Genomic DNA, 23,784 nt, shown 5'->3' with positions numbered 1-23,784 from the left:
CAGTGATGTCTGGCCAGTGGTTGCCGAAAAATAGTGTGACTTGAAACTTATCATTCCTGTGAATTTTCATCAACATTGCTCTAGCAGTTTTTAAGATTTCACAAGCACAGAATCAAAATGTCTCCTACCCTTATGGGAGCCAAAGTAGAATGGGCAACGTAATTATGTTTTGCATGCAACAATATATGTAAAATAAAGTAATCTTTTGTGATTAATTAAGTAGGTTGGGTTGCTGGGTACAATAGCATAAAGTCTCAATGCAATACACCACATACTTGCTAAGATATTGACTTAAATGTAGTTGTATATGCAAAACCTAAACTTGAAGTTCTAATAAAAATAGTTACCGGTACCTAACTTGATTATTTAAGTAGGTTGGATGGTTGAGTACCATTGTATAACATATTAATGTAATACATGAATTAGGTGCTGAGATATAATCTTATGCATGGATTTTAACCATCTACAAGTACCTGAAAATTTCCACACCGATCTGGACACAGAAGTGCTCAAAGATTTTGTCTTCAACTCGGTTTGTTCTGTCTTTGAGAACACGGATTGTTTCCTCACGTTCATTCATCTGCTTTTCCAGTTGATGCATTCGTGGCTTCAGAAAAACAAATAAGAATACTTGAACAGGGCAAAAAAAATATTTCTTTTCCTGGGTTTCCAGTGTGTTTTTTTCTGACAAATTTGTACCCAAATGTTCTGAAGTCAAAACAAAAACTTAACTGAATGGAAGAGTTAAAGTATTCTTACAGAAACAAACTATCATATTCTTTCCTTTCAGTTTTAATAAATACCTCAAATGTGCGTATCTGTTTCCTGTAGTTCTTATGATCCTTTTCCTTGTTGGTGAAACGCTTGCTTTGCTGTAAAAGAGATGAGTCATTTAAAAATCATTTCAAAGGCATGCCTTTCCAGGCATATTTTTTAAATATTATAATACAACTCTTACGGGAAAATTACCAACAACTGGAATTTTAGTGTTGTTTTTTTTTAATAACCTTACACGGGTTATTACAGGCTAACCCCGCATGCCACCTTCGACCATGACACCAGATGTTTTTGATTAGACTCAAGCAAAATAGAGTTATCTATCTGAATCAAGTTTGATGGCAGTGTTCTCAAAAAGAACCAGCTGTCGGCCAAAATTGAAGGTTCAAATGACATTTGGGCCATTTCAAATTTGGAAAATATAAGTGGCAGAGAGAGTGTTCAACCAAAATAGGGTTGGATAGTTGAGAATACATGTGTTACCTCCCTTGAATTGTTTATACTTTGTGGAATACTTTTGTTTTTTTTCCTTGATAGCAACTTTGCAATTTACCATAATCCTTTGCGGCATAGGAACATCCGGTTTCTTTCCAGGTTGAAACGATTAATTACCACCCCAGGTTTGTTATGAATTATATTTTCTTATTATATATGGCATTTCAATGCGTTTATAATACATCGTAGAGATATAATATGCATAACATAACATATAAATCGCTTGACACACTACCTAGACAGGAGGTTGTGGTGGGTGGGGTAAACTGTTCAGAAAAATATATGCTGTTCCTACTCTTATTTGATTATTGTTTTTGTTTTAAATCATATAGACAAAACACTTTTGCTTTGATGCTCCCTTCCTTTTATTTACAGATATGATTCAAATATGCTGATGTTATGTATTGAGAACCTTACTTCCATCAAGATCACCATTAGAATTGGTTTGGCTGCTAGTACACCCTGGACAGCAAGCGGATAGTGATGGACAACCAGTGCTGGTCGACAAACTACTGTTGGTTGGACAGTTTGTTTATTTGACTGCTACTGCTGGATGGACAGCAAGTGTAATAGACTAGTGGGGCGTCTTTGGGCGCTTTGTTCTTCTTGTTCTTCTGTGTTCGATCCTAGATACAATTGCCCTAACGACACGAACTATCCTGGATTCTATCCTGGAAACAAGCGCCCAAAGACACCCGTAATGTTTGAACTGCAATTGTTGGTTGGACAACTTTTGTTTCTAGATGGCTATATTTATAGATTGGACCATGAGTGTTGTTTAAACAACTATTAATTGATTGTAAGTGTTGGTTTGACCATAAGTGTTGATTGGACTGCGATTAATAAATGGACCTCTTTTGTTGCACAGCTACTGTAAATTGGACAGTGATTATTGGTTGGATTCCCATTCATTGGTTGTGTTTGTCAGGCTGTTTGTTTTTCTGAGCCATGATTATTGATAGTCATATAATATGTATAAAATCATAATTACGTATTACTAAGTGCTTATTATTATTACAGGTACAATTATTCAATAATAATATTTATAATGCGCAACATATTGTTTTATACTATAAACAATAATTTTAAAAGATCTTTCAATCAATTACAAGTCTGTACCACCATGTTGTGTTTGTTTTTTAATTATTAAGATAGACACATCAACTTGCTTCAAACATGATAAATATGCCATTTAATTTTGCACAGCAAACAAACAAAGAGTTCATGGCATAAATTATAATCTTATTCTTATCAAAATGTATGATATAAGTACAGTTGCATCATTAAATCATTAAATTGTATTTCACATCAATTTCTAATGCGTCATTGGGTTTGATGAGATCTCTTTGCCACCTTGAAGTCAAGGGACTTTCAAAGTCCCTCGAAGAAAGAGCTTTTGCCAATTTCTGAGAAAAAGTTAAAGGGTATGTTCAAAAAAGTTAAAAGTTCTCTTTGACAAATGGACTAGAGATGTGCCATGTGATTCTTCCTATAGCTGTAAATCAATGATTTCAATGTATCTTCAGCAACAAGATAGTTTGAAACATAAAACACGGTGACTATAGGGTGTACAATTAAAATGATAGTAACTCTTCAAATCTTGGGAAAATGTTGTGAATTAAAACAGAAATGTTTCAATATCTGAATCATCATTAACAGCATCCATAAAAGCCTAATGTAAGATCAGTGAATTAATTTTTTAACCTTTTATACTTTTAAATCGCTTCTGAAGGGGGTGATTCCGGATCTATAAAAACAAATCAAGGTAGGACCCCCAAACAGTTAATTTGCTTCTGTAGGGGGGAGGTCTAGTTCAAAAGTGCCTTCCCCCCGTGGGTTATATGTTTAAATGGAATAGTCCTAAGTGAGATGAGAAGAAAAACACTGCCTATAAGCATTTGTTGGGTAATACGTCCAATTAAAATAAATCCGACTCTGTGCCCCATTTTTCTTAAAGCATTAGTAACGCTTATAGCCATAAAACATCAATTTCCGAATTCATGGAAATATGAAAAAATGTGATCTGATCTTATGTCAGCAGTCTTATATCACTGTTTTCCAGACATTTACACAAAGATTAGCCCATTCCAAGACAAATAAAGAAAAGTTGTCAAAATCATGTGGAAAGTATATCATTTGTAAAAAACTGGAATTTTTTATGGGGGCCAGGGTGGATTCTGGAACTATCCTTTCTATGAAGAATTTCAAAGCCCTCCTGACATTACTTTGAACATTTCAAACACAAAGCCACTTTGTTGAATTGTGAGCTCTGGCTAGGTAGAAAAAATCTTAAAACAAAGCAGCAAATAGAAGTATCAGGGGATACGTGAATTGAAAGACTAAGCTCACATTTTGGTCAAATTTTCTAAAAGATTATGTTCAATAGATGTTGCATCAACTTAATGGCATACAGTAAAATAGGCTCCACTTTAAACCCTTTGTATCTACTGTACTTCTGAACTGTTCTTTTACAGCGCCATTGCCATCTCAATTTGTTTTTCTCAGGCTGTTCAAGCTCTTAAGTAGTGAAGCCTACATGTAGAAACTTCATTGTTTTTTTAAGTTAAATCATTCTTAAAGCCCTTAATGACTGATTTTCATGTTTACCACCATTTGAGGTATGTCGTAAAATGATGACAAAGTTAATTGGGTAATTCCGCAATGCAGTTATTTTTACTATATATGTTTCATATAGATGGGTTAGGCTACTAACCTGGTATAAAAAATACCTGTAGTAACCTGGTATAAAAAATGCCTGTAGTAACCTGGTATAAAAAAAATGCCTGTAAACACTCATTATAGGCATAAAAATCCTTTTATGTAGTCACAAATGTGATAAATATGCAGCAAAGTTCATTAATTCACAGAATTTTAGGGCAAAATTCATGAAATATATAACCTTCTGGACATTTTGCAATCGGACTTTAACAATTCCAAGGTTCAGCTCAACTAATTGAATACACAGATGCATTTTGAAAGCTTCGAAACCAGACATGCTATGAATTTTTTCTTACTTGGAGAGGGAATTCCTTTCTCGGAAATCCTTGCCAAGAGATGGAAAGGATTTCCATACAAGACCACGTTTTGACCAGCACTGGATCATGTCCTTGAAAATACCTCTGTGGCTTCACCAACCAGACTGGCTATAGAAATAAACAATAAATCAATGTTTTTAAGGCATTTTAGGTGTATTTAGTTCTATTTTGAATGCATGAACAGGGTTATCAATAAGTTTCAGTTGAACCGTCTCAAATAGTACACTAACCGACCGGCTTCTACTTATTCTACTGAAAATTCATTTAGTTTTCCAAATCTTATTGAGAACACTGATGAAGGAAAATATCAATGTAACCAGCACACTATTTATTTCTTTGCCTTCAGAAATGTCCAGTTTTTCAATGTATAAAACTGAATAAATGAATTAATAAATGATTATATATAAATGATTTAAAGTATGAATTTATGAATTCAATAATGAAAGGTAGCAATATTTCTTTAAAATAGGGATCTCATTGTGTTGCTGTTATTGTTGAAGTAGATGTTTTTCTTGTCAATAAGCTCAAAATCATATGCACACTAAATAAAACATCATTCTGCATCATATGTGTAGTAAGCTTTGTTTTATTGCTTATAGAATTTGCAATTAATGTAGTTTGCTTAAAAGAGCAAACAAAATGTGAAAATAGATGCACAATACAGACCAAAGACCAATACAAGTCAGCAGTTCCATTAGAAAATGATATTGGATAAAAGCCGTGGCCAGAAACGATTGACAAATGGCATAAAAAAAATCATTTAGGAATGGAACAAACAGTATCAATGGGCTTATATGACTAAACTTACTCATATTATGCTTCAGTTTGGATACAATTTCCATAATATGATCTTGAAGTACTAACAAATTACCGCATGTTGGCATATTGGCGTACACCAAGTACAAGGGCAGCTGGGCGGGCTGGCTGGCAGGCTGTTCATCATTTCCTCCCGGGCCTGTTAGAAATAATAAGAAAGGATAATAAATAAATTAACAACATTAACCCTAAACATACAATCACTAACACATCTCTGGTATACCAGTTTCAATTGATGATTTCAACATTTAAATGTTCAACCGTGACATAAAGTGGCTCATGACAGGTGCATTAGCCAACACATGGAGATGAACCAAGTATCACAACCTGTGAACACTTAAGTTATGCCATTTGCCATCAGGAAACCTGGCATTGACAAACCCCGACCACATTTGACCACGCATGAGAGTACCTATGCAGCGGTCATTTGCCTGTTGGCGTTTGGCCATGCTTTTTCATTGATCCAATTTATGTTGTAGATTTTTTAAACATCCCTCCATTTCTAGTTGGAATTAAAAGTAAGGCTTTCTTTCATAAGTAACCAGCCATCGGATGTATTTCCAAACATTAAAGTGAAAGCGTTTATTTTTAAATGTCAAAAAAATTATATTTTATTAATAAAATTGATATTATGTAATATTATATTTTCAAATTACATACTGAAACACCTATATTCTATCATGGTTAAGCACTGTCAACTGGCCAAATTTCAAGCAGATATTTGTATAAATTAAGAATTTATAACAATTTAAAATAGCTCACCCCTCCAAAAGCTTCCTCTATATTTAAGTAATAATTTTGCCAAAACAGACTTCAAAAAATCTATAGTTCAATTTCAGGCTATATGCAACACTTAAAAAGATTGGAGAAATTGATGAAAGATTTCCAGTGATATTTTAAACACTTAAAGAATGAGATAAGTATAAGCACCTGTAGTATTTTCAATAAATAAAAAGAAAAAATAGCTATTTCCAGTTCAGCTAGTTCACGTGATCTAAGGAAGTTGTCATAAATCACCAATGATATATAGGTTTTTTTTACGGAAATGAACACTAAAATGGCAGCTAAGTGTGCATACAGCAAGCTAGAGACGCCTTGTTGTATTTTTGTAGATGGTCACCCAGCAAATTTTTCTGTTCAGTTTTGACTCAGTAGTTTTTAAGGAAATGTTTTTTTAAGAAAAACAGAAAGTTGGCCCAGAGCGTGGCCAGTTTTGTCTCAAGGGGCATAATTTGAACAAACTTGGTGGAGGACCTCTACATGATGCTACAAACAAAATATCAACCGTCTGTACCTAGCGGTTTCAGACAATAAAGATTCTGAAATATTTCCCTAGTTTGAAAGAAACTTGTCACCCCCAGGGTGGGGCCAGTTTTAACCCCAGGGGCATAATTTGAACAAATTTGGTAGAGGATAACTAGAAAATGTAAAACACCAAATATCTAAGTTCTTAGAACTAAGGCCTCATGGTTTTAGTCAAGAATATTTTTTAAAGTTTTTCCTTTCAGTTGAAATGGCAACCAGAGTTCTGCTAGGAACTTCATTTCTTTGAACAAATTTGAAAGGGCATCACCCATGGAACATCCCTATTAAGTTTTATCAAAATTGGACAGGTGGTTTAGGAGATTTTGTTTAAAGCAATTGACGCTAGACATAATCCAATCAACATAGCACTTCCAACATAACGTTGAGCACTTCCTTGTAGGAAATAGATTATAAATCATGTCTATCATAAGGGTATGATGCTATGCAGTATCTTTTCTAAAGTATTTTGATTTCAAAAGCAGAAACTCCAGCAAAAATATAATAATATATAATATAGATTTAGATGCAATTGGTTCCTAAAAGTAAAAGTACCAGATTGGCAGTGTTGAAGTCTTCAACATCATGTCTGTCAATAACTGCTGCACTTCAGAGCTATGGTCACAAGTTCTGCCAGAGGCTATTCCACACACATCAACGTCAGCTTTGCTAGCCACGTGCATTTTGCGGCTTAACGTCTGAAGAAAATAAACATATTTTAAAGTGAAAATATTCAATTCCACACCATTTGCAACCATCAGTGCATGCTACCTTAAAATTACAGACGTGATATCATTTAGATATTCTTACCCGGAAAACATACCATATTCTAAAATCCAACCCATTCCCAATTTCAATATGTTACTCCTGGAATTTTCATTTTCAAATACATAGAAATTAGTGATTTTTTTCTCAAATTTAACGTTCATGCTCTCATTTTGAGGGCCTATGCTCGACTGGCAAGGCTCTTGTGGTCATTTTCAATCCAGAGTATCATGTATGCAGGGGTTTTCTTAAGCGGACGCCCGCTTGCCCGCGCCGGGTTAAAATCGCCGCGGGCAAGTGATTTTTCAAAGCAGGTAGCCCGCCAGGCAAGTGAGCTTTCGTAGTGAACGCTTTCCGGTAGTTTTAGTTTATTTTTCTTTGGGTTAAAATGTTTCCTAACAAGCATAAGTTAAACCAATTTTGATTGGTCATTGGAATTTAAAAAGCCAATCAAATGAACCGTAACGTATAGCGTTCGTCAGCCTTGGCAAGATGGCGGACGGAGACGAACTGGCCGAAACTAAACACTTTTTTCTCAATTTTCTCTAAAAGTAAACCAAAACCTAAGCCGAAAACTACCGATAATAAAAAAAAGAAAATACGAAAAAGATAGTAGAAATATAATATTTCTGGTTAAACGAATTTAAATGGTTAGAATACGAAAATCATCTCATGAAATGTAAAGTTTGTACGAAATATGATGATGTTGGTTCTTTTGTTACGGGTTCAAACTTCTTTCGAATACACTCTTTAAAGGCTCATGAAGAATCGCAAGGTCATTGTAAAAATGAAAAGATAAAAAATGCAAAAAATCGAACCAGAAGTGACAGTGAGGCTATGGCTGGATGATGCTTGTTTGAAAATAAAATGTAGCAGTTAAGATCTGTTATAAGTTATTCTTTGTGTTTATTAATAAATATCATTGCCTTTAATACAGATTGACTAAAATGGTATACATATAAATATTTGCAAAGATCGGGCAACCAAATTTCACAGGGGGCAAGTAGATGTTCAAATTGACTTGTCCCCGGGGCAAGTGAAAGTCAAATCATTAGGAAAACCCCTGTGTATGTATGTATGTATGGGTAATAGGCAACAAACATATAGTTCACGTTTATGTTTGGGTTAGCTGAAAACATTGAGGACAGAGTGTTGTAAGCAGATTAGTTGCATAAACTATTTTTGTTTGCAAAACTGTACACATGGTACAACTTTTATTGCTGTTGCTTCGAAAATAAAAAGTAGGTCAAGAAGTCACAAACAAGGTCATCAAAGTACAAAAAAATATGTTTACAACACAGTACACATGGTCCAAATTTAATTGCAGTAGCTTCGGAAATAAGAAAGTAGGTCAAAAAGTCATAGTCAAGGTCATCTGAGGATAACATTGATGCTCGTTTGCAAAACTGAACACATGGTCCAAATTTCATTGCTGTAGCTTCAAAAATGAGAAAGTAGGTCAAAAGGTCACAGTCAAGGTCATCTGAGGATAACATTGATGCTCGTTTGCAAAACTGTACACAAGGTCCAAATTTATTTGTTGTAGCTTCAAAAATAAAAAAGTAGATCAAAAGGTCAATTCAAGGTCATCCAAGGAAAACATTGATGCTGCTTTGCAAAACTGTACACATGGTCCAAATTTCATTGCTGTAGCTTTAAAAATAAAAAAAGTAGGTCAAAAGGTCAAAGGGGTATACTTTCAACTGCTAGACGGTCATCATATGATGCTCCACATCAAATATCAAAGGTATGAGCCCTGTGGTTTTAAACAAGAAGATTTTAAAAGTTTTTCTTAGATAAGTCTCTAGGAAACTTGTGACCCCCGGGGCAGGGCCAGTTTGAACCCAGGGACATGATTTGAACAACCATGGTAGCAGACCACTAAATTATGCCTTATTTAAATACATGTAGCAATCTAGCGGTTTCAAACATTTCCATGGGTAAAAGTTGCAAATTTTCAAAATACTGAAAAATTAAGCTGGGGGCCAGGGGGCCGCAGTGCCCCTGGTGGGTCCAGGGCAAAGCCCTAGCCAGGGGTCCAGGAAGCTCCAGGAATTAAGCATTTTAAAACACATTTCAAAGCCTTTCCTGTCTTTTAATCAATCAAATTTATGTTGTATATTTATAATATTTCTGGCAGCTTTTGTCAACATACATATGTACATAAGGCCCCTGACAGAAACATCCCTCAATACTTCAATTCTTGCTCATTAATCAAGAATTCATTTAACTCTGTAACTCATTCAATAAAAGTTAAAAAATGAAAAACAGAATACAATTAAAGATTTATATTGAATAGTGTTTTGTATTTTTATCAAGTTACCAATCAGACCATTTCACACCCATCGAATCGACTTTTGACAGCCATTGCCACCTCCATTTGTTTTTCGCAGGCTGTCCAAGCTCTTTAGTATTATACCCTGGGGATACAAACTTCATTGTTCAATTTTGAAAGCAGTATTTCGATTTATTTCATTGTTTATTTTTGCCTCCAATTTGCGGTATGTTGTAAGAGTCGTAAAGGATACTGACCGAAAATATTCGGCAAAAACTGGCTTTTTCCGCCATCCATGTTTTTGTTGGCGCGGAAACTGCTGAGGTTATTCGGAGACCATTGGAATGACAATGCTTTTTAACGAATATTGTTTTACCACTTATGGCAACGCTATTTATAGAACGAAATTGGGAAACCAGAAAATTTACTTCGATTTTGAGTAGATCGCGATGTTGATGATGGGGTTTGGGGTATACCCCCCCCCCCCAAAAAAAAAAACTCCCAAGGATTTACATGATTTAGAAAAATGTTATGACCCCAGGGGCATAATTTTAACAAACATTCACAAGCAATTGTGTTTAGATGGATGTGCGAACAACAGACACTTCTGGTCTTTGGCCCATTATTATAAAAGAGCTTAAAATCAACCAAACCCTTTAAACTGTAATTTTGATCTCTTTCAACAAGGGCAAGGGAGTGTACAACATAAAACCAACTGCACAACCAAAAAACAAGTTGTCTCCCTTTAATCCTAGACTTGGCTTTTCATGTAGATGCTAAAAACAACATTTTTATTATACTTTCAAGGGCCATAATCTAGGCATGCATGGGCGGATCTAGCTGGTTATTGTAAGGAACCAAGCTCGGATGGATATCTAAATAGTGTACAAGTTTCATTGAGATACAATCAAAACATATGGTGTACACATTACCATCGCATAAGCTCTTCTGGTCTTTGGCCAGTAGAGCTAAAAAGCAATATTTTTCACATTTGAAACAAAATTGATTGTCAGATATCTGATCCAATGCAACATGAACTTTTCTACTGAAGTGCACTATATATATATGATATTGTTTGATAAATCACTACTACTTTTTTCTCTTTGACAGTATTAATCCACTCATAATAAACAAATTACAGTGTCAGTGTAGAAATGAGGAGTGTATACAATGAGCATATCTTGCCCTTTTTATTACCCTGGCCCTAATTTCTCGAAACTTTTTAAGTCTCTTATAACAGGATTAAGCTAAACCCACTATTTTTGTCTTTCTATATTTTGCATTTCATAAACTCCTTAAAATGTTTTAATACTTAAGATAGGAATTATCGTTACGATTATCACAATAAACCATTTTTCATTTATTAAAAATCACTAGAATGAATTTTGGCTAATTGAAATAAGCAACTTAAATAAGCCTGTTAAGCTTAAGCAGTTTCGAGAAATTGGGGCCAGGTGTTTTTTTCCTGACTAATTCCCAATACTTGAAATATCCAAGATGATTAATTTAATATTTTATCATAAAAATAAAACAATGTTGCCACAGTTAAGATTACAATAGCAACAACAAAATAAAGCCTAGTTAATGTTTTTTATTCATTAATTTATGGTGTAAAATAAGAACAAAATGCCAATGTGGCAATGCCACATTAAAACTGGATTTTTTTGTTTGACAATGCAATTGTGCAAAGGTAAGATAATTAGATTTGAGCTTGTGACTTAGTTATTTAACCAAGAAGACAAAAAGTACATACAAATAACCTGATCAAATTTCATGAAGATCAACAGAAACTATTCCATGTGTGTGAGGAAAAATGAACATTTCATAAATTGATACATCATCTTTCCCTAAAAGATATGTCCATAAACCTTTATTTTGACCCATAATGACACACCGAAGAAGCAAATTATATAAAGATCCAGAACACAGAACATACAATCAGTGTTTGTGCCTGTGTGAATGCACGTGTGCGTGTGTGTATGTATGTTTATGTTTGTAAACTAACCAAATGTCATGAAAATAGGAGATTTTTTGTAAATATCCTGCAGAAATATTTTTTTTTGTATTTTTTTGCTAAAAATCTATTATACTTAGAGGTGACTAAGAAATCCTGCAAAATAAAAACTGTAAAAGTTTCATGACAAACCAAAAATGAATTTTTATGACATGGGGAAAGATTCGACTCAGTGACCTAGTTTTTTTACCTAAGGTGACCCATATTCACAAATGTTCAAGACAACATGTAGACAAGTCTGCGCATTTTTCGCCATTCTATTAATTATAATCTTCGATGATGGGGGGCCATGGATATATACAAGAAATCAAAGGCATTAAATATCTTCGGATGTGTTGTTTATCGCATTCATACATGTGTAAATCCATCCCCATTAGATGAATGGTCGCTTATTCCACAATCATTCAGAACTCCTCGGCCCTTTCGAATACAACCTCAGAGGTAATATAAATTTTAACCATATTTAAAAATTGGTATGTTTATTTCCGCTGCAAGTAGATCAGGCCCCAATTTCTCGAAACTTCTTAAGTCCCTTATAACAGGATTAAGCTAATCTCACTATTTTTGTTCTTCTTTAAAATGTGTTATATTTACTTCTTCAAGAATTTTTAGAAATAATGTAGGAATAATCTGTATGTTTATCAGAATAAACCATTTTCATTTATCAAAATCCATTTTAAGTATGTATTTTGGCTAATTGAAATAAGCGACTTAAGCCTGTTAAGTTTAAGAAGTTTCGAGAAATTGGGGGCAGGTAGTAATTTATTTTAGCACATCAGTAAAAGTAGTTTGTAAATGTTTTAAATATAGCATTAATTAAATGAAGTGTTTTAGCTTGAATTTATTGATAGAAGTTTAAATTGATTACTAGTGAAGTGAATTATTGCAAACAAAATTAAGATTCCCAAGAGTTATGTCATCAAGTTTAACTGATAAATTAAATTACTACGCAATCTTCGTGCAGCAGTCTTAAACATACCAATTTGAGTATGTAAACCGTCCATATACATTTAAGGTTGTTTTGGATGAAAATGGTCACGGAGTTCTGAATGATTCCACAATGTGATGTCACACATAGTGTATCTAATAGGGGCGCCAAAAGGGTACTTACACCGTTCTGATTTGGGGAAGTAGTCATTTCCATGTCCAAACCATTACAAACCCTGCGATGTTTGGTCATTTTGTAACCTTTATAATAGTCATTTCGTATCCGAATACTTAATACTTTATTTGGTTCAGATAAGAATGAGGTTGTGCACACAAACTAGTTTAAACCTCCAGTTAATTAACATTGTACTGACTGTTCCAAGGTGGTACTTAACACCCCTAGTTGTATATATTATATATGTAGAGTGTTGTTTGTGGAGTTTTGTGTTGTTGTTTCATGTTTTTTTGTGATTTAATGTTTTAGAATTTGCAAAAGGATTTCAGAAGGAAATGCTGTATTATATATTACCCTTACTATCTAATCAGCTACACAGTAGGTTCCAATGTCACTCGAACTTTGGGACAGTGAGTCCAAATACATATTTATCTCTGTGTATGCAAATTTTAATTTTATACAAAGTTGCCATCTTTCGTCTTAATTATTACTTGAAAACTAACCCGAGATTGCTTTTTTGAAAAAGCGCTTGTCTCCCCTATTGTGTGGTCGTAGCTGAGAAAAAATAAATGATGGACATGAAATTTGTAATTTTGGACTGGAGAATAAACAACAGTGAAGTTTGGTTTATTCACCTGTATTAAATAGCAAAAAGAAAAAAGTGTTGTTGATTAATCTTGGAAAATGTAAACAAAGTTTGCATTGTGTGAAGTTCCTGGGCGCAAGCATTATTCATTTATTGATTGGAAACCATTTTTCAGCTCAAGGTCATCATGACCTTTGACCTACTGATCTCAAAATCAATAGGGGTCATCTACTAGTCATGACCAACTTGCATACCAAGTATGATGTTCCTGGGTGCAAGCGTTCTTTAGTTACTGAGCGGTAACCGTTTCTTCACCTCCAGGTCATGGCGACCTTGACCTTTGACCTAGTGATCTCAAAATCAATAGGGTTCATTTACTAGTCATGACCTACTAGCATACCAAGTATATAGTTCTGGGTGCAAGCGTTCTTTAGTTATGAGCGGAAACCGTTTCTTCACCTCAAGGTCACGGTGACCTCGACCTTTGACTTACTGATCTCAAAATCTATAGGAGTCATCTACTAGTCCCGACCAACTAGCATACCAAGTAAAAAGTATGAAGTTCCTGGGTACAAGGGTTCTGTAGTGATTGAGCAGAAACCATTTTTAAGCTTAAGGTCACTGCCAACCTATCGTTTTTTACCTGAAGGTAACCTTGACCTTTGACCGTTTGATCTCAAAATCAAAAGGTGTCATCAACTAGTCATGAACAACTAGCATACCAAGTATGAAGTTCCTGGACCCAAAGGATCTTTACTTATTGAGCGGAAACTGTTTCTTCACCTGAAGATCATGGTGACCTTGACCTTTGACCTAGTGACCCCAAAATCAATAGGGGTCATCTACTAGTCATGTCCAACTAGCATACCAAGTATGAAGTTCCCGGGTCAAAGCGTTCTATAGTTATTGAGCGGAAACGAAATGTGACGTAGTGACTGACTGATGGACTGACTGAGGGACAGGGCAAAAACAATATGTCTCCCCATGAATGGGGGAGACATAAAAACTATAGAGATAGTAAGGTTTATTTATTTTACGACATTTCCATGTGGCTGTATGGATTCCAATGGTCAGTGTGTGGGGGTGTATAGAATTGAATGTCGACCATTCTGAATGCTGGGAAACCAAAATTAACATCACCATTTTTTTTTAAATAGATGAAAACATAAAAACATGACAATTTTTTTTATTTTCGTTGAGGAGGGGAAATTAGCCGGGTGAAGATTCTTAAGTTACCAGGTGATCTTACCAGCTCCCAGCCCATCTAAACAGAAAACAAGAGAAGTCGTACAAACACAAAGTCGCACTACTTCAAAGTCGCGCCATATATAGAGAAGTCGCCCCACATATGGATTATATAGTACATGTTATTTCTGTTAAACTTCACATCGTATATTGGATATCTTTTTTTAAAAGTGTTTTATTGATTTAGAAATTATAATGGTAAATTAATAAAAGTTTAATGACAAACCACTTTCATACCGCCTATATAATACATATGTGGGGTGACTTCTCCGTATATGGCGCGACTTTGTAGTGGTGCAGGTTTGTGTTGGTACGAGTTGTCCTGTAAAATACCATATGAAATTTAAGGTTGCCCAACCTCTGCACTTATGACTATCATATGCATAAAAACTTAAAACTTTCATAATGACTGGGCACATGGTATCTCAATTAAACTTCTGACTCAGGGCTCAGCTGTCGAAATACAGAAAACTTAAAAACAAATACCAAAAAAAAAAATTGATTTGTTTATCTTATACCATAGTTTGGAGCACATTTTAACAGGCCTTGGTTTTAAGTCAGTTATTTAAAGTTGGTCGGGAAAAGGAATGACAAATAAAACCAAAAGACAATTTCACTGCCATCTGCCTTTAAAAAGTAACGCAGTAGAAAATTTCCCTTAAAAGATCCATCTTTTCCAACGAAATGCACTCCACACATTGGCTGTCAGACTTTCAACCCCTTTATCATTTGTGAAATCAAAGACTTTTCAAGGTGTTGCCTTTGACCAGTATATGACCCCATTCAATTGAGAATTTTATTAATATGATTTCAGGTGCTGCATGGAGGATCAAAAAGAAACAGAAAAAAGACCAAATCAAATTCCAAAAGAAGTTTAATGTGCAGAGGATAAGTTCCCATATAGACATTTCAGGGAGCCTCCATGTCGTACATTTGGCCAAATATCTGGTTTATTATTTGTGTATATATTTCTCATACGATATTGACATTATAAGCTCGCTTGGATGCATTTAGCAAACCCGATTGCCTTGGATCTTGGGTAGTGAACATCACCGAAAGATCCCATTTGCAGGACCATAAGGATAGGAATTGAATATATTTATCCAGTGATTCTTTTAAAAAGAACATGCCTGGCCAAAAAAAACGGAAACTCATTCACTGAAATTACATTGCTTTGTGTGTTTATAGAATGTTTGCTCAAAGTTGTGTCTGAGCTTAGTGTTTAATATATTTTTTCTCGATGAAATGGTAATATTTCTCAAGTTTTCCCATATATAAATTTCAGTAAATCATCAATAGTCTGTTAATGATTTAAATCAGATGACTAAGCTAACTATAATAATATAAGCTCACTATTTTTGTGTTTAAATGATGAACTTATTTTTATTTTCTAATTTAAGTAAAATCAGGTTTTTTAATAATTATGTCACTTTTATATACTAGTAGGTATTGCTTGCAAGAAATCCACATATCAGATAGTGTACATAATGTTTTAAGTATATGGAAAACTTATCAACCTGTCATGCAAATTTACTGATAATAAAGCTGCACACTCTCACAGATTTACAGTTTTTAATAATTTTTTTTTATTTTTTGTCTCAGAATTAGTTGATTTTGGTATCAATGTCTTCAATTTAGTCATATAAGATAATTCACAATAGAACCGGTCTCAATTGTTCGGAAAACTGCTGAAAAACTCTTTTCTTTAAGCATTATTAGCACTTTTGGCCATAAAATAACCATTTTTGAAGTAAATATGAATAACTGTGACCTGATCTTTTGTCAGCAGTCTTGTATCACTGGTTTTCAGACATTTACGCAAAATTTGACTCATTCCATAACAAACAAATAAAAAACAATCAATCTGTGAGAGTACAGCTTTAAACACTAGGTTCTATTTGCTCAGAATTATATTGTTGTTGATATACATGTTACTGGTTGTGTTTTAACAAAATCAATTTTATATCTGTTACTGATTGAGTAGGTTGTAAGAAGTATACAGCTTTAAATGTTATAAGTTTTACTTTAAATGTTATAAGTTTTAATGTTTACTGTTTTCAAATTTCATGTTAAATTTGAATGTTTGATTTAAGTTTTTGATAACAAAAGTACCTTACAACAGTTTACATATATATTAAATGTATTTTCTTCCAACATGAAACTATACTAATGGCCAAAAGTCTTGTCCGGTCTGCAAAAACTACAATATCTGTTTTGTTTTATATCGCACACTCATAAATTTGGTATCGATGGAAAAAAGACATTAATATGCATTCAATGAAAAAAGAATTTTGGAATTTGAGCCTGTACTGCCGGTACAGCAATGTGTTGAAAATTGGCATGAGGATTTGCAAGGCACAAATGAAACCCATACCGGACACGACTTTTGGCCATCAGTATATAAAAGAATGAAGGGTTTTAGCTAAGGGGTTATTGAAGGGTGCTGCACCCTATTCTTTTTTGAAAGCACACTTCTGTCCTCATGAAGATCAGAATGTGCACCCTCTTGCCTTCTAAGAATTAAATGCTAAAGATAAGCAAATATTTCTTTTGTTTTGATTAAATTTTTAAATATGATTATGAATTAAAGCAAACTTAACAAATTTGATAGTTTAATCCTAATATAACTTAAATTTCTAACATTTTTTATGAAATTCATTATGCTTTAATTATTCACTGCTGGATACAATGTGTCTTTTCATCTCTCAGCACCCTGTGTCTTTTCTGCAGTTGTTGGTGAATGATAACAATAAATTAGTTGTATAAAGAGTTTTCAGTATGTAATGTAACTGTAGCATAACAAAACCGGTAGTTTTTTGGAAGTTTTAGGGTACTTTGTGTTTATGCCTTTATGAATATTAAAGCTTCTGTTCTAGTATAGGAAAAACTGTTTTGCACCATTTTACCAGAAATGCTCAACAATCATGTCTGATATGTAAGTGAATGTGATAATATATATATATATATTTTAATTACTGTAATTATACACTTTGCTATTTTTGTTATTATCTTTTACACTTTTTACATTTCTCTTTTATTCCACATGTATACAAGTGTGATTATGAATTAACCCTTGTCTATTCTTTTATCTAAATAAAATATATAGGAAAACTTCTTTGTCACCAGTTTGCCAGAAATGCTCGACAATCGTGTCTGATATGTAAGTGTGAGTTGTAATAGAAATTTGTAAATCGAGCCAATTTATGCGAAAGTGCAAGAAAACCAGTGATATAAGACTGCGGACAAAATACCGCGATGGCAGATTTTCATATTTAAATGAAAACAAGAGCTGTCACAGTATGTGACGAATGCCCCGAATGTGACATTCACCTATGAACAAGGTCAGTACATGAAAAGTTGATCTTTCCTTTATGTGTCAAATACATATGGCAAGTTATTTTGAATTGCCTCTGAACATAAAAAATACCACCCATAATTGACAACCTACACTCTTTATGTCCTTATATTCAGCATTCCATTGTGAATAAACGTCTAAGTGTATCTTTCATATTAGAGGTAGGGACATGGGTCTTGCACGCAACACGTTGTCTTGGTATTCCGAACGCATGTGGCCAGTAATTTAAAAATCTGTCCATAAAAAAAAAGTTACAGCCCGGACATGACAATCTATACTCTATGTCCTTGTATGCAGCACTCCATTGTGAATAAACACTAAGTGTGACCTTGACCTTAGAGATAAGGACACGGGTCTTGCATGTGACACGTTGTCTTGCTATGGGGAACACATGTGGCAAGTTATTTTAAAATCTGTCCATACAAGGGAAAGTTACAGCCCGGACATAACAACCTATACTCTATGTCCTTATATGCAGCACTCCATTGTGAAAAAACACTAAGTGTGACCTTGACCTTAGAGGTAGGAACACGGGTCTTGCATGTGACACGTTGTCTTGGTATGTGGGACACATGTGGCAAGTTATTTTAAAATCTGTCCATACAAAGGAAAGTTACAGCCCGGACACCAGTTATTGAGTCGGACGGACGGACGGACGGTGCGATTTTAATATGCCCACCTTTGGGGGCATAAAAAGATGTTTTATGCATTTTTCTTAAACGGTTAGTAACGCTTTTAGCCATAAAACAATAATTTTCACAAGGAAATATGAAAATCTTCTATCTGATCGTTTGTCAGCATGCTTATATCACTGGTTTGCAGATATCTGCACAAAAATTGGCTCAGTCCAAGAAAAAAAAAAGTTGTCAAAACGGTCAATCTGTGAGAGTGCAGCTTTAAATTCAGAATTAAGTGACAAAAACTCAAAAAAATCAAACACATCCTCATTAATCAGAGATTGGATAATGATTAATCTATAGACTGTGGTACGCATAGCATCATCCCTCTTGTGTACGAGAATGAGCAAACGGGAAGTAAGGAGAAATACCACGGTCAAGTTTCATTTTAAAGTTCAGTTTGAATATTTGTTTTTGTGACAGCAGACGATGAACAATCATCAATCCTAATAGCTTACCCTAAGGTGAGGGTAAAAACTAAAAACAATGTACTGATTAACAGAAAGGGAGACAATAGCGCAAGATTTGCTGCCCTTGCTTCAAGAGTTTACATAACTATCAAGATTTTAACAAAATGTTTTAATAGTGTACTTGTTACCCACAAGGTGGGGCCATTTTTTACCCAAGGGACATAATTTGAACAAACTTGGTAGACAACTTCTCATACATGCCATATAATGCTAGAAAATTTTCTGGAGACCATTCAGGGGGATTTGTTCAAAAGGCTGAAAATTCAGAGGGATTTTGGTAGTATTCAGGGGGATTTTTTAGCAGATCTAATTCGGCAAAATTTCAAAGTATTTTAAGACGCAAGTACGAAAAAAACAAATAGCCATAATTTTGAAAGGCTCCCGAGAGGATTATGTCCAGAATTTAAGGGGATTTGGGTCACATACCAGGGGATTTTCATCACCCCCATCTGTTTCAGAGAAAATTTAATGGGCTTACCTTCCTCTAAAATTGGATACAAAATCTGCTGCCTATGATCATAAATGATGACTTTCAGACTAATAGAGAGAATGAAATGAATTATCAATATTTTTCATTTCAATTCCAAATAGTCAGATTTGTTTGCTTCTGATAAAAAGCAAATGCATAATTTAATGTCTATGTCCATAAACATATCTTCTTTTGGCATTCATCAAAAAATAAAAACATCACCACCATACAGTAATAAATAAATAAAAGTCTTTTCATCTGAATTGTCTACTTTCAGTTTCTCTTCTGAAGTTCTGTTATTTTCCGATATTTGCGATGAAGGTCAATGTCATGTATGTAAATATTTAAGTGAGGCATAACAAAGAACAGCATTGTCTATTAGTTATTTTAATCCTTTTCTTTACCAAATAATTTACAGTCACCTTTAAATTATTAATCCTTTTGATGACAATGACACACTCTTTAATTTGTTACATCCTCTCTGATTGGATGAAAATTATATTTAAACCAATGAAAATCGACCTTTTATCGCACCAGTCTAATTGACATTTCTTTCGCAAATTCTGTCAGTTTCAATCAAAACAATGCATAAAATGTGCCCTGCTGATTTATTAAGTGTCACCCAATAGGTGTTGATAATCCAATTAAGCTTCAGGACAGGAAGGGCATTATAACTGTAAACAGGCATATATAATTAAACCCTGTGATAAATTTGCGTAATTTTAAACACACTTTTTTTAATTCCAGGGGATTTTCATCCGGGGGATGGGTCGAAATTCCGGGGGATTTTTTCCCCCTCCGGGGGATATGGCATGTATGACTTCTAGACAATGTTACATTCCAAATATCTATGCTCTAGGCCTCATGGTTTTTGTCAAGAAAAGTTTTGTAGTTTTTCCTTAATGTTGCCATGGCAACCAGAGTTCTGCATGGAATTCATTTCTTTGAACAATTTTGAAAGAGCACCAACCAAGGATCATTCCAGTAAAGTTTCATTAAGATTGTCCAAGTGGTTTAGGAGAAGATGACATTAATAAGCAATTGTTGATGCTGGACACCGGACTACAGACGCTGGACATTGACTGATCACAAAAGCTCACCTTGAGCACTTTGTGCTCAGGTGAGCTAAAAAAAAAAGGTTCTGTTGCTATACTCACGCAGAGGGAAGTATGCATCATGGCCCTTCGCAGCATGGGCTGCCTCAATGGCTTGTTGGGAGTGCAAACAGGACAGAACAGCTCATGCAGAGTGGGAGTTCCCGGCATGCCTTGGAGCGTAGGATCCCCAGGCGGTTTGGGGCGTCCTTCAGTAAGGTGATACGGAAGTCCACTGTGATGTCCTAAGACGAGGGAGGTTTGTAGTCCTGTCGAGAAATATTACGATATTATTTAGAACTTTAATAAGAGTGTGTTTGGAACTTTACGAAGTTAACAACATGGTTAACGACTGAGTAGTAAGCTTTTAAAGGTGAAATATACGTACATGTATCTCCACTCTTGTAAGAAATACTAAATATCACAAGTGATTCAATGAAATGTTCAGAACATTTAATATTTGAAAGGTAACGTTGCCTTTTATTACAAATTACTATTTTTATTATCATTATCGCATAAATAAATAAACTGCAGACTTCAAATTTTGTAAATATGAAGTTAAAATCTTAAATCTTTAAATGTGGTATATAGTAAGTGGCCTCCTGTCTTAAGCAGCCACTTTGACCTTTCCCCAAAGGTGGCCACTTAATACAGGTTTTTCTGAAGTGTAATATGTATATAGTTGTACCCAAGTATTGTTTGTGAGGTATTGCCCAGAGGTCGTGTCATAAATAGACTCCAGAACAATAAGCGCTGTCATTCTCTCGATAGCAAATATCAAATTAGGGGGATTGAACACGGCGGAGTGAATTCAAGAAGCCAGTAGCCAATGCCCATTACAAACGCCCCTTCCACCTGGCCCACATCTAGAAACGGGTTCAAACTGAAAAATACAAACATTTATCAAACCAGGTGTTCCATACAAATACTTTGGTTGATCTAGATATATGGTGTGTAAATCGTAGACATGACATGCAAATGATCGTCGGAGTGTATTAGTCTTATTAGATTGTGTGACGTGCATGTTTAGAGCTACCATGGTTCTTAAACGTGCACCTCCTACATACATGACTAGTTCAACTGATTTGCGGTCACCTTTATATCCTTATAAGTGTACAATATATAAAAATGTGCACCAGTGCATAGCACTGTCACACTGAAAGCTTGTATTAAGTCCCTCCTAGATGATGTTTAATATGCCCGAGTGGCGAGTTAAGGTCTTAAACCCATGATTCCGATATTGACATATTCCGCAAACATTTAATAAAGTCTATACATGCACTGTAAAGCGGAAACTGTTGGCATTTTCTTGCCAACAGAACTGCCACTCATCTTTACTCATCTTGCCTTACAGTCAACTTAGGTATTTAGGTAAAACATTGTGTGTATACCACATGATAAATTACGTAACAAATGCTTCCAATGAGGCTTAAAACAATGAGAACTTATTTTCTTTTTCTTCACCATTTTAAATGAAACAAAGGGCACCGCCTTTGTTTATTACCGGAGTTTGATAAGTTGATTAGTTTCCTCAAACACTCTGACAACGACAGTGCTACATCAGGCGCTGGTTTTGTGAAAAGGTTTATTGAAATGTTTTAAGAAACTAAACAGTCAATCAAACCCTAGTAAAAGACTAAAGGCGGGGATGCGCCATGTTTCATTAAATATGATGAATAAATAGTTATCTTTTGTTTAAAGCATTCATTTGAAGCAAAATGCTGGCTTCCCACCAAGCATTTATGATGTAACTCATCACGTGGTATACCCACTCTGTAAAAAAGGGGAATATTTTCATTAAAAATCCTGAATTAGAAATTTGGTATCTAAAGAGATATTTTCAATAGAGCAATTACTGTTGAAAATCTATCCTTGGAAGAAATCTGTCCCTAGGATTCTTAATGATAACTCTTCTGCAACAATATTTAAATACACTACAGCAAAACAAAACATTGGTTATCTAGATAGCAAAGTGGTTAAGGAAGCTTTGGAAGGAAACAACAATGATTTGTTGAAGAGCATTGGCAGCATGATTGACAAGATAAGTGCTAAGCCTTCTAACCAGTCTGTCGCAAATTTGGCAGATAAACCAACTTTTAAACGTAAAAGTAATGAAGAACAATTTAAAAACAATTCTAAGGTTATGTTGAAGTTGGATGAGGTCACCTGCTATATGAGCATAGACAATATTGAAAAGGCTCAAGAATCCAACATTGAAGGTTAACATAAGTAGAATGTAAATTGTATTGATTTTTATCGGTCATCCGACATGGCCAAGGTCAAGTTTTACATAACACAATAAGCGCCGTCATTCTCTCGATAGCCAGTATAGGGATTAGGGGGATTGAACATGGCAGAGAGCATGTATAATTTTAGAAATATTTAAAATGGCTTATGTTTGTTACTTAGCTAGACCTTGTGAAAAGAAGGCAGAAACTAATATTCAGTTGGTCGATTCATCAAAGTTTGGGTGAAACGTCGTGGCTGAGTACGAGGTCAATCCTATTGCGTCTGACAGTGACGACAAAAAGAGTATTATATACAAGGCAGAAGCCAGAGCATCCAGGAAGGCCCGGTCTGAGAGCACCAAGCCTTTGAAGTCTAAAAAATGGACGTATTCGTACAGGAAACACACGCAAGCATCCGAATCCCCAGCGGCTCCTGGGACTCAACGTCCAACTTCAAATGTTCCAAAGCAATTGAATTTGTAAATATGCATGGATAGTTTGAATTGATTATGCAATATGTAATATTTCTCTTCAAATTTGAATGATAACTGCTTCTCTTACCTCGAGTTAGGGTGGTCGGTTATATTAGCAGGTAAATCAGTTCTAGGCTTGACTTCTAACAGCTTACATCAATTTCATTCAAATTTAAATAAGGATGTTTGTATACATGTTTGATATGTGTTTATACATGCTTGCATGTCCGGATGGATTCCGTAGTTCCTATATTCTGAGGAATGAATTAGGGGTTATCTGTTTTAGTTAAGCCCTACGTGCATGGCTACGGTAACACGTTTCATCCACCGGGTATTTTTCGAGGGCGGCTGTCATTCCTATGAAAGGATATATGATCAAATCTGTATCACCGTAAGTAAGAATTAAGAGGTGTATTTACAAATTCAATTGCTTTGGAACATTTGACTTGTTTTGAACTGAATATAAGGAGGAAATATGCCTGGTCAACCTAAAGTGAAAGATAACACAAAAGTACCAACAATAGTTGCAGGTAACAACCTTTATTTGGTGGTTACAGACCCACACATTCTATATGAGGCCAAAAAAAATACCTGTGTTTCCGGAAA

The 23,784-nt window shown here is 34.7% G+C and overlaps 1 protein-coding gene across 2 annotated transcripts in view; it reads right to left on the bottom strand.

Annotated features, from left to right (window-relative positions):
• The window catches only part of LOC128216544 (structural maintenance of chromosomes protein 1A-like), a 40,736-nt gene that overhangs the window by 1,890 nt on the left and 15,062 nt on the right, over positions 1–23,784 (bottom strand). Inside the window, exons 2-8 of one of the 2 annotated variants that reach the window (XR_008258081.1) lie at positions 21,166–21,360; positions 20,541–20,746; positions 6,981–7,123; positions 5,116–5,262; positions 4,287–4,415; positions 804–872; positions 474–607 (exon numbers count right to left, since the gene is read on the bottom strand). Coding sequence is in view for 1 of the 2 variants with exons in the window: in XM_052923141.1 (XP_052779101.1) it covers positions 474–607; positions 804–872; positions 4,287–4,415; positions 5,179–5,250 (404 nt within the window). In the remaining variant the exon portion in view is untranslated. The remainder of the gene's footprint in view (positions 1–473; positions 608–803; positions 873–4,286; positions 4,416–5,115; positions 5,263–6,980; positions 7,124–20,540; positions 20,747–21,165; positions 21,361–23,784) is intronic. The other variant, XM_052923141.1, reaches the window with a different exon arrangement.

This window comes from Mya arenaria, chromosome 14, assembly GCF_026914265.1.
Source record: "Mya arenaria isolate MELC-2E11 chromosome 14, ASM2691426v1".
Taxonomy (NCBI): Eukaryota; Metazoa; Mollusca; class Bivalvia; order Myida; family Myidae; genus Mya; species Mya arenaria.
The sequence above is the reverse complement of the archived record's forward strand: the minus strand, read 5'-3'. Positions and strand labels throughout refer to the sequence as shown.